Here is a 12919-nt window from a genome sequence, read left to right on the forward strand (position 1 = left end):
AACTCTTTGCATAGTTAATTCCTTCTCATCTTTTACATCTCACCATCAATGCCTTGTCCAAGGAAAGGTCCCAATTCTAGCAGATCTCTCTACTATAATCTGACATACACTATTACATTCCATTCATATGAATAACCTGAGTTTGTCATTATATATGTATTTAGTGATTCTTTGCATAGGATCATATTGCCCTATCAGATAATAAACTATGTGAGGGTAGGAACTATGTCTGATTTTGCATTCTATTATATATCTCTGGCCTGTGGACCAGAGTAGTCACTTAAGGAACTGTTGCTACATTACTTAATTAATGACAACAAAAGTAACAATATCTATAAGGCAAAATTAAATTGTTAACTAATTTATTACTTGCCTGGGTTTCATATGTTCTTGTTTTTTAAAAGGGTGCCATAATTATTATAAGAGGGATGCCCCAATGTCACTCTGGAGACCTTTTATCTTCTTCAAATAAATATGATATTTCAAATCTATCAATACTCATAGGATGTGCTGTGCTATTCACAGTAAACTTCACTATATTAAATACAATAGTTGATTCAGATAGTTCGTCTTAATTTGAATTTCCTTGCTAGCCTTAAACTCTAAAAATCAATCCTTTTGTATAAGGTTTCCTGTAAATAAGGCAGATATATTCTCTTCTGCCTTCATTATAGTACACAGAATCTCTACCAGGAATCACTTGCCATTCATTTCTTCTGACCCTGGTCTGTGTGGTGTTGGGAGAAATTCAACGGATCTATAGCATTCTAAATTTATATTAGCCATTTATAATTCCTCAGGATGACATAACTCTTCCTCCATTATGTATCTCTTGGCCCACAATGTACACAACTACTGGAAACATTCATCTCTCCCTGTAGCCGGTCTTTATTTCACCACTTCTAACATTCCATTTACATTAATAACTGAATCTTCCCTTAAAAAATGATAGAATTAGCTAAACATCCCCATGTCTTTTGTTTGATTTGGCATGGTCTTATATTTAATCTATACTCACACCCACAACTTTTATTACAATTCACAAAATCCATCACTCCTTCCTCAAAAGCTCATTTATGTACTAATTCTCAGTGTATTATTTCATCCTTTTATATGGCACTCTGGTTCACACACTGATGGTAATGATAATACTACCACTAATAGTAATGATTATTCTGAACACTTCTCACAACTTATCACAATTCTGAAAAATGATTTAGAACCATAATTTTATCTAGTCCTCACAAAATACCGTGATTATCTTCTTTTCAGAGATGGCCATCTTCTTTTCAGAGTTGAGAAAACAGAGGTTTTCATGTTAAATAACTTAACCAAAATCATGAACTAAATAAATGATAGGGCTAGCTCCCAACCCACTTCTAGTTGTCTTCAAGGAGGCAACTCTCATTTCCTTAACTCCTTAACTTTTCCACTGACTATTTTCTTATTATTGATAAAGTAGATAAATACATGCACCACACAATATAGTGAGGCAACGCATTCAACTTTAGTACTTCCACCTACTGCTCATTTTTCCATGGGTTCCATGCCTTGCTTCAGGGGATTTACATGTCCTCACTCCACTCCTCTACAGTCCATGTTTTTTTCTTTATGAATCAATTTAAAATTAATCTAAAGCTATAAATACCCAGCAGGTAAAATCCCAGTCTCTTAATTTCTTTGTCTTTCGGATTTCAGTATTCTTGATCTTTTACAACATCCCACAAAAGGGAACTCGTTTATCTCTTGTTCTCTTTGATGGCATGCCTCTGGACACACACACACACACACACACACACACAAAAAAAAAAAAAAAAAAAAAAAAAAAAAAAAAAAACCCAAAACCTCATGGACTGTTTTTCTGTCTTATTAGATGCTTTCAGAACTTACACCCATTATAATTCTCCATTAAGACTGAGTCCAGACTTCTGTTCTCCCTCAACACTACATCACATGGTAATCCAAAAATATGCTTTTAAACATCACTCTTATTTTAAATGACTCCCAGACTTACAATTCTGGCACTGATTATTTTCTCTGCAATTATACACACACACTTGCTAGAAATTGTAAATAAGTATTTGGAGAATATTTTTCCTAAAATTTCAAACTGCTATTGCCTAATTCAATTACAGTTAGTGCATTGACTGCTGTGTTTTAGATCTAGCTTTCCCCCCCAATTTCTACAACTGTCCCCAAATAGATGCATAGTTTAAATCTCTTCTTATCTGTAATCTTTGCATCCAGTAACTAATAGTTTTCATTAGAATCAGTTTCCCTATCAAAATTTTCTAATTTTCTATCAATGCAATTAAGTTGGAGAAGGTTTTAGCCCCTTTCTTCTCACCTGCTTTCTAGACCCACCTCCTAGAGTTTCTAATCTAACTGATTAATATAGGGATGCTAATTAGAACATTTCTCCATTCTAGGAAGCAGGGTTGATGGGTAGGTAGACCAAGGGCTTGTCTTCCACAGGCCACATCTTGTCTTTTTTTTAATGCAAGTGTAAACCTGCTGATAACTGCATAACATTTTTATAACACAAGCTGCTCAGCAGAGGTAAGATCTAAAATTTATATTTGGAAAGAGGAAGAAATAAAGGCTAGATATAACATTTTGCCCAACATTTTCATCAGTTTTTACTCAACCTCTGAATGGATATCTATAACTTCTTTCACTGAACACTCTTATTACCCACTTTATATTGTCCCTAAGCAGACAGCTCCTTCAAAAGTATAATGCTAACAATACAGTGCCTACCCCTTAGTTATTCTAAATAGCTAATTTTGGCTAATAGAAAATGGAATGAACATGCTGGAGTTGTTGTCCTTGGCTGGGATAACTGAAAGAGGATGGGGAAGCAAGGCATTCCCTTTTCTCTTCTCTAGTTATGATATCACTAATTACCAACCAAACTCAGGCCTGAATCCTGGCTCTTACAAAGGCTAATGTCAATAATTTTTCATCTGTCTCACCTAATTAATTTCTTCTCAGTTTCATTGTTTTTCCATATTCTGATCTTTATTTCAATAACTTACTTATTCTTCATAAAGCTAAGGTTTTTATCCACTTTAAAATCTACCATTCAATATATTATCTTCACAGAAATATTGACTTATCTAATTAGTATATTCTCAATTTGTATAAAAAGCAATTTATGTCTATTTTCTCTGTATGCATTATTTAGTGTATTGTGCAAAATATGTGTTCCCTATATTTTTAAATTAATTTGTATTAAAGAAACTGAATCTATTTTCTATCTTTTCCTAGTACATAGTACACTATAAAATATATTTTCTCAGCACATTAAAAGTGCTTTTTCTTTCACTTAAAAGTTCTATCCACAGGTGGCATGGCCCATTCCAACATTCTATCTCTTTCTGAAAGGTAATGGATTACTGGAAACATCTTTTTTTTATTTGCTACAGTTTGAATGTGTCACCAAAAAAACATTTTTTGGAAACTTAATTCCCAATGCAACAATGTGGGGGAGTAGGGCCTAATGAAAGCTGATTAGGCCATGAGGGCAAAATGAAATTAATTAATGCCGTTATTGAACTAGTGGGTTCATTAAAACAAAGGGAATTTGTTTTCTTTTTACTCTCTCTCTCTCTCTCTCTAGCCCTCTCTTTGTCCATCTACCATGGGATGATGTGCCAAGAAGTTCTTTACCGGATGTGGCCCCACTATCTTGGACCTTCCATCCACCAGAACCATGAGCCAATATATTTTTGTTCATTATAAATTACCCAGTCTGTGGTATTCTGTTATAACTGCACAAAATGGTCTCAAACAGAAACATTGGAATAATATCACAGAATAATCAGAGAAAATGCATAGACAATGAAAGCAAATCAACTTGATAAAACTGAAGTCTTAGTGATAGAGGAGTATTTTTGAATATAAGCTTAAGCTTAATTTTATATATCAACACTTACCAGTATACAAAAATATTCAACTTATATTTTTGTGTATCAGAGCCAATACTTTTAATCTACATTTACTGAAACAGTTTGCGTTTTAATCTTGTAGGAAGAGAGAATCATTTTTTAAAAAATACAATCATATCAAAAGCAGGAAAAAAAATAGAGAAGAAATCTTAACAAAGAAACCTAAATCTAACGAGTGGAATAGAGTCCATAGCCATGTAAATATAAAATGTTAAAATCCAATAAATATTAGATGAAATAATTGGTGAGATGTTCCCCATCTCACTCACTGGCGATCAGAGCTCAAATTACATGAGAAGGGCAGCTACTTTCTATGAGTCTTATTTCCAGACTATGGAAATGCTTGAAATTGAATTTGTATTACAAGAGGTGTAAAAAGTTCACACTTTTCTAATGTAAAGCAGCAAGGTATAGCTTCAATCAAAAACTCACAACTTTTTTTTTTAAAAAAAAGCAAAATGAGAAGCCTTTTACATTAATAATATCCAACTCCCTCACAGGTATTACGGTTTCATAAAGTGTGGGAAAATGTCATCTCATTTAATTGAATTTGAAATTTTCTCTATTATACATATACAAGCCAGGGTATTTATATGCCAGACACATAGGCAGAGAGAATACAGTGGTGTATGAAAAGCTAATATTGTTGAATAAAAAGTAATAATGTGTACAGGGTAGCAACATCATATATTTTCTCCTAGACATTACTTACAGGAGCACCTTTCTCTCCAGCTGGACCAGGAGGACCCTGAGGTCCCGGGCGCCCTGGTAAACCAATTGGGCCAGCTGTACCTGCTGACCCACGTTCTCCTGGTGAGCCCTAGTACACAAGAAAAGAAGTATTTTGTTATTAAAGAAAGTAATACTGGCTTAAGAATCACTTATTTAACAATAGCTTCTTACAGTCTAGTAAATTATGTTAAAGTAACATTTAGAGTTTAGATAATTTTAAGATCCCAAAGAGAAACAGTTGTATCCACTATTTGAAAGACTAATTTCCAGCCCCAATATTAAGCACAGATGTTGATGTTAGAAAATACTGATGAGATGAAAAAATACTTCAAAATTAGATGTATTTAATATTTATTTAATGTTATCTGTTTCCATTTAAGTGTTCATAATTGTGCACAATGCTTTATAAAAAATATATCTAATGACCTCCTACACAAATTTCTTCCTGTATTGGCAGAATACAATCCCTAGACTAGTGTTTCTTGAAGTTATTTCTAGGCTTTTTTCAAATGTGCTGAACCAAGATTTCAAAATAAAAAAATGAGTTTAGAAATTCTTTGCATTAGGATACACACAAAATTTTTTACAAAATAACATTTGATAATCACTATCCTAAAGTTTGGATGTTTTCCCATAGGATAAATCATTAAATTCAACTTAGAGTTCTATAGGACCACTGGGCCTTATGAACACTGATGAGATCATTTGAATCGATTAGGTTTTTTAATTTTTTTTAACTGAGTTTCAAAAAAGATGTAATGCTTTTAACTAGTTTGCTTTTTTAAAAAACCTCATGTGTATAGATTTTTGAAAATAATCACATGGATACTGCCTTTATAGTAATTATCTGTACCAACAATTTAAGAAAACATTATTAAAACAATAATAAAAGAAATGCAAACATACATACTAAGTATTGTAAAGCTCAAGTATAATCTATTTCTACTTCCAATTTTAGTTAATAAAAGACAACAAAAAAATGTCTCTGGATTCTCAGAGGGGTGATTAAATTACAATTTATCTTTTTTTTTTTTTTTTTTTTTTTTGAGACGAAGTCTTGCTCTTTCGCCCAGGCTGGAGTGCAGTGGCGCAATCTCGGCTCACTGCAAGCTCCGCCTCCCGGGTTCACGCCATTCTCCTGCCTCAGCCTCTCCGAGTAGCTGGGACTACAGGCGCCCGCCACCACGCCTGGCTAATTTTTTGTATTTTTTAGCAGAGACGGGGTTTCACCGTGGTCTCGATCTCCTGACCTTGTGATCCGCCCGCCTTGGCCTCCCAAAGTGCTGGGATTACAAGCGTGAGCCACCGCGCCCGGCCTACAATTTATCTTTTTATTTTATGTTTAAACTAAATGTAAAATATTAGAAAATATAATTGTTAGTATTTTTTCTTAATAATTAGCATACTTAGATAATAACATCATCATTTCAAAACTCAGAGAGAAAATTATTTATAAAAGCTGGAAAGGATATTACTTTATGTTTTCTTCTATTATACTTACCACATATTAGAAATCATTTTATTATACAAATTTGCATTATTGACTTTGTTCTAATTTGTATTTTTATTAACCAAGAAACTAATTACATGTGATAAAAATGGTAATTATACCAACAACGCGTATTAACATAATGCTTTACAATTTACAAATCAGTTTAACTTTCATCTTATTTTATTCTCACAATAATTCCAGGTAGTTTATAGAGCTGTTGTAGCATCTGTTTTAAAAATGAAGAATCTCTGGCTCAAAGAAGTTAACCGTCCTTCCTGTAGTCATATAACTAGTTAAAAGAACCCTGAGCTTGGACTCTACTCTGATTTCTTGACAAAGCCACCCATTGGTTCTTTCTAATGAGGACATCAATGTTTGTAATTATTGGGTATCTTAAACTTAGGTGATAGAAATAATTTGGAGAGACATTGCCAAAAATATAGTTAAGGAAATTGTGAAATTTGAGCTTGATATAAAAAAAGTGGCATTTTTGAGCTGTAAGTAAGTAAATATTCAAAAACTGATCTAGGGAATATTCTTATATTGCGTAATAAATGAGTTGTATGTAAACTCTATTTTTACCAATGAAGTATTCCAAATACTAAAGAGGAGGCTATAGTTATAAGAGAAAATTGTGGTTATTACTTTTTAGATAATAAACATATACTATTTTGTCAACGTGTTTTTTTTAATTTAATAATATTAAAATATTTTATGAATAAAATAGTCAACCACAAGTTGTATTACTGTTAACCAGGTAACAGACTCCTGTTGAATGATTCTAGAAGTCAATGCAGTAGAAAAAATAATAGAACCCTCCTACTATTGCACATTCAAAATGAGCAACCCCAAGAGTAAAAAGAACACAAATATTTGCCTCTAATTCTTTGAGAGGAAGGTCAAGAAGGAAGAAAAAGGTATAGGAGGTGGATAAGAAGCACAAGAAGAACAAGGTCTATGAATTGAGAGGAATGCAAAGGTGTCCCTTGAATTACTAAAAAGAGAGGAAAAAAGAGTAATAAAAGTGCTCCTTTCTTGGTAACAAACACATCAACAGAAGACAATATATGATGCAACTAGGGTTATTCTATTCAAGTTAAAATTAATACCACTAAAGATAAATCTTCACTAATTTGAAAAACTGATTTATTGAGGATCAATGTACATATAAGGTGACTATATTACAATTTGGTTTAGTATTTCACTTCTAACCCTCACAAAATGATTGCTACCCATTAGTTTTATCAAATCTAGAATAAGCATTCAATTTAACTCCTGCAGTATTTTATTTGTAATTGGCTATACAAAAAGAGGTGCGATTTTAATTTGTCAGGCCATAAAATTTTTCTCTCTTTAATCCTGTTTAAACCCTAACTGTTCAAAGAATACCCTAGGAAGATATCACACTGGGCTGTGGTGAAGTTGATGGGCACTAGACTAGAATGAAAATAGGGGAGAATCAACAAAAGTTTGAAGTCCATTTTAAGAGAATTAACTGACTTCCAATTATTATACCTACTAATTAACAATTATTGTGCTAAGTGCTTTGCATATGCAATATAATTTTATTGCTGTATGACTTGTATATTTTTAAGTTAAAAACCATAGACTCAAGGTCTGTGTGCCCTAATTCACTACCAAGTTTTTTCCTACAATACTTAGCAGTTTATAAATGGTGAAAACAAAATTTCCTTGACTCATTGTACCCATAAAACTCATGGGTACAATGAATTGTGCTAAATTTTAATAAATGGAAGAAATATAGCCATTTAAGAGCCACTTCTACCAGAACAAGCTCATATTGGTTGAACATTCTGTAAAATAAACAAAGAAAAAACTTAAAGGAATTGATGAAAATGCTTATCTCCTTTATCCAAATAGTCATTCTCCATCATTCATTTAGTTCATTTGACCTTTGCTACACAATTCATTAGAATCTCTGCTCTTGACCAGGCACTGTGTCTCATGCCTGTAATCTCAGCACTTTGGGAGGCCAAGGTGGGCAGATTGCTTGAGGTCAGGAGATCAAGACCTGGACAACATGGTGAAACCCCCTCTCTAATAAAAATACAAAAATTATCCGGGTATAGTGGCATGCACCTGTAGTCAGCTACGCAGGACGGGAGGGTCACCTGAGCCCAGGGAGGTCAAGGTTGCAGTGAGCTGTGATCCTACTGCTGCACTCCAGCCTAGGTGACAGAGCAGGACTCTGTCTCAAAAGAAAAAACAATCTCTGCTCTTTGTCACATTGTTTATAAGTTCACTTGAAATTTTCAACAACAAAGAACTGTTTTCAGTTTTGGTAATTTTTCAACACATTTCACTGGAGACACCATGGTACTTTTTCATCAGGCTTCACTCCTTATTTCAGAGTTCACCTATGTTGAACTCTGAAATAGTGGGGGTTAATGCATCTTTTTGAGAATATATTTATCCTCAGTCATCCTAGAAAATATTCAACTCACATTCTTAGAATTTTTTTTTTACTTTATATCTTAGTGTTCTACTTTGAACATTATTTTCTCCTAAAATATTACATCTCTCACTGTCTAACACAATGTGTCCATTTTCACTCTGAATACTTGGTCACACTTATCTTCTGACATGGAAAGTCTCTGGTATTTTTCTATACTACTAAAATTCCAGCCTTTTTTTTTTTTTTTGACCCAGGTCAATAACCATCTGATATGGTTAGGCTTTGTGTCCCCACCCAAATCTCATCTTGCTTTATAATCCCCATATTCCTCATAATCCCCACCTGTCAAGGGAGAGATTAGGTGAAGACAATGGAATCATGGGGTCAGTTTCCCCCATGTTGTTCTCCTGGTAATGAGTGAGTTCTCATGAGATCTTATGGTTTATAAGGGGCTCTTCCCCCTTTGCCCAGCACTTCTTCTTGTTTACTTGTGAAGAAAGTGCCTTGCTTCCCCTTTGCCTTCCACCATGATTGTAAGTTTTGCAAGGCTTCCCCGGCCATGCTGAACTGTGAGTCAATTAAACCTCTTTCTTTTATAAATTACCTAGTCTCGGGCAGTTCTTTATAGCAGTATGAAAATGGACTGATATACTATCTTAGCAAAAAATTCTATTTTCCTGAGAATTAGAGGCATGAGATCCTTCAAAATATTTCTTATACACTCTTATAGAACCTAGGTTCTCTACATTATTTTTGGAGTGAATTAATGCAGCAGTTGGCACTACATTCTGAGTAGTAAATATCTCCATGTCTCTTAATTCATATTAACAAAGAATAATATATTGACTGTATGCATTAAATAACTATAATGCATTTGTGTTTTTATAATGTATGCAAACATGTTGAACATGTTAAAAATTTAGGCGTCAGGCCAGGCATGGTGGCACACGCTTGCAATCCCAGCACTTTGGGAGGCCAAGGCAGGCAGATCAAAACCATCCTGACCACGAGGTCAGGAGATCAAGACCATCCTGGCTAACATGGTGAAACCCCATCCTACTAAATACAAAAACTTAGTCGGGCATGGTGGTGTCTCTAGTAAAAATACAAAAAATTAGCCGGGTGTGGTGGCAGGTGGTAGGTGGTAGTCCCAGCTATTCAGGAGGCTGAGGCAGGAGAATAGCATGAACCCGGGAGGAGGAGCTTGTAGTGAGCCCATATTCTGCCACTGTACTCCAGAGCCTGGGCAACACAGCCAGACTCTGTCTTAAAAAAATAAAATAAAATAAAATAAAATAAAATAAAATAAAATAAAATAATAAAAATTAGACTTCAAATGTACACATATGTAGTCAGAAATTTTTCAAATTTGCAGGAAAATAGCAATTGAATGTATATTTTCCCTGTAAGAAATGGTTTCAAAATGAAAGAAAATAAATATTACCTTAACTGGATCCATTATGATTGACATGTTATATGAAAATAAGCCATGGCTTTTACTTATGAAAATAATGCTTACTAAATTTATACTGAAGTATGTTTATTATTTAAAATTAATTGAAATATGTTAATAATTATTTTAATGTATATCAAGAAGAGATAGAATGCTGATTTGACTCTATGGCAATGTGTGTAGTTTGTAGAGACTGTATACAATTTTTTTTTTTTTTTTTTGAGATGGATTCTTGCTCTATCACCAGGCTGGAGTGCAGTGGTGCGATCTTGGCTCACTGCAACCTCCACCTCCCACAGGTTCAAACGATTCTCCTGCCTCAGCCTTCTGAGTAGCTGAGACTACAGGCGCCCACCACCACGTCCAGGTAATGTTTGTATTTTTAGTAGAGACAGAGTTTCACCATGTTGGCCAGGATGGTCTCGATCTCTTGACCTCGTGATCTGCCTGTCTTGGCCTCCCAATGTGCTGGGATTACAGGGGTGAGCCACCGTGCCCAGCAAGATGCTGTATACTATTTTTTATTAAAAAGCTTCACTTTTAATTTCTCCTTTGGAGCATTCATAAGATTAAATTTCAGACTGTCATCTTGCTTATGGAAGCTGCATTAAAATTAGTGTCGAGAATATATTACTTTCCTGTAGTTAAAATATTGCTCATGATCTTGTCACAGCTCATAAACTTTGAAACAACAGATGAAAACAAGAGGAGACTTTTGGAATGTATATCCATGCCCTAAAGTACAACTGCAATTTCTTTTTCTATTAGTTATCTCAAACACTCTCAAAGCCTAGATGTTTGTAATAACAGCATGCTCTGCTATAATTTTATTTTATATATCTATAAATGAAAAGTGAAAATCTCTGATGGTACCTACCCATCAAGCAAATGACATAGCACATTTGCAAATCTTATTGAAATATTCTCAGGCCAACTTTAAAAGAATAAGCCTATGAATCCTTTAATCTCAACAGAATCACTGGAGAAGTTCTATTTTTTAAGCAAAAATTTAAGCCCAATATGAAAAGAAGGTCCCATTTACACATTCAACTAAAAACTCCATATTCAACACTAATGAGAATCTATTCTCTTGGGACACTTGACTGTGAATATGAAATGTATGATGGCAGGAAGCAGCCCTTGAGAAACTCACACTGTGTACATACTTTTTTCGTTTCCATAAAGAGTAGGCATATATAGTGAGACATTTTTGTATTGCTGTATAGCTGGCTAAAGAACAAGGGGCTTTATAATTGTCAGATAAATAAACTATTATATCTAAACTGAATGACTGTCTTTAAGCATAGGTAAAATAGATAATCATCAACTTCACAAAGGTAGAGGTTTTTTCTTTTTTTTTTTTTTTAACGATCTCCAGCAGTTTGAGTAGTTACTGGCACATAGTACGCCATAAATAAATGTGTCAATTAAGTGTATGATCTTTCCCTCTCTAGCACTGGAACCACTAGCTTTCTGATCTGGAGCAAACTCTCTATGGGTCACTTTTGTTGCCATAGATGGAGAGAAATAGTTTGTCGTCAGGTTTTTGTGATGTTTACTATGATACATCTAAAGTTATTTGAACAATGCCTGTCATAATAGAGACAGAAATAGTTTGTCATCAGGTTTTTGTCATGTTTAATATGATATAACTAAAGTTCTTTGAAAAATGCCTGCCAAAGAGTGTAAATGTAATAGATGTTAGAGAACTGTACGTGAACAGTTATATATTTCAAAAACAGATATAAAATCTCAAATAATTGTAGAAATAAAATTTTACAGAAAAGTAAACTAAGATCCAGAAAAGTATATGGCATATTTAATACATTAATAAATTAATATCAAAACAACAGGTATAAAATACCCAGTTAAAAGAAGGGCAGGACTTTTTCCACATAATATGGTATTGTTAATCCTAACTTTAACTATTTGCATACTTGTCTCTCTGCAAGAAGGATAGATATTTTGCACATTGAAAGTGCTTAGCTAGAAAGAACTCAAAGGAGGGACTAAAAATTATAGCAATATTTTTTTCTTAATATATGATTTAAATGACAATAAAAACATGTTTCACAAAGGCAATAATATCTGTTTAATTGCATGAATTATAATGAGCATAATATCATAAGTATTCTGTTATTTCAGTACTAAATATTAACAACTATGGAAAACATGCCATTTTTCTCTTGTTTTGAACTGAAAAGTGAACATTTACATGCTTTTAAAAAGGAAGAATTCACATTTCTCTACTTAGTTATCTTTCTTTACCTGTGTATTAGGTTTATCCCCTTCTGCAGCCCTTCCCCTAAATCCTGCTGCACCTTCATCTAAAACTTACAGTGATAATGAAACAAGAAGCAATAGCATTGGTCTATATTCCTGGAGCAATGAAAATAGAAAGTATTTTCCTAATCCTTCACACAGATAAGAACACCAAAATAAATATTTTATCAGTTATTTTCACTGGGTGTTTCATATTCTGAGGAGCATTTGTAAAGTAAATGAAAGTGATAGACAAATCACCTCATCAGCATTCAGTTAAGATGCAGCCCACTAGAGAGAAGAATAGAAGCACAAACACATACAGCGCTTGCGAACCAGAGCTATACAACTAGAAAGCAAAAGCATGTCTGCTCTGTCTTTTTAAGAAGTTGACCTTCAGCCAGGCACCTTGGCTCATGCCTGTAATCCCAACACTTTGGGAGGTTGAAGCGGGTGGATCACTTGAGGTCAGAAGTTCGAGACCAGCCTGGCCAACATAGTGAAACCCCGTTTCTACTAAAAATACAAAAACTATCTGGGTTGGTGGCGGATGCCTGCAATCCCAGCTACTCGGGAGGCTGAGACAGGAGAATCACTTGAACCTAGGAGGCGGA

General features: G+C 34.1%; 1 protein-coding gene across 5 annotated transcripts in view; it reads right to left on the minus strand.

Annotated features, from left to right (window-relative positions):
* The window catches only part of COL11A1 (collagen type XI alpha 1 chain), a 223552-nt gene that overhangs the window by 59413 nt on the left and 151220 nt on the right, over nt 1–12919 (minus strand). For all 5 annotated transcript variants that reach the window (XM_063624370.1, XM_063624368.1, XM_063624371.1 and 2 more), the window contains one exon: nt 4663–4770. In XM_063624370.1, the coding sequence (XP_063480440.1) occupies nt 4663–4770 (108 nt within the window). The remainder of the gene's footprint in view (nt 1–4662; nt 4771–12919) is intronic.

This window comes from Symphalangus syndactylus, chromosome 12 (genome assembly GCF_028878055.3).
Source record: "Symphalangus syndactylus isolate Jambi chromosome 12, NHGRI_mSymSyn1-v2.1_pri, whole genome shotgun sequence".
Taxonomy (NCBI): domain Eukaryota; kingdom Metazoa; phylum Chordata; class Mammalia; order Primates; family Hylobatidae; genus Symphalangus; species Symphalangus syndactylus.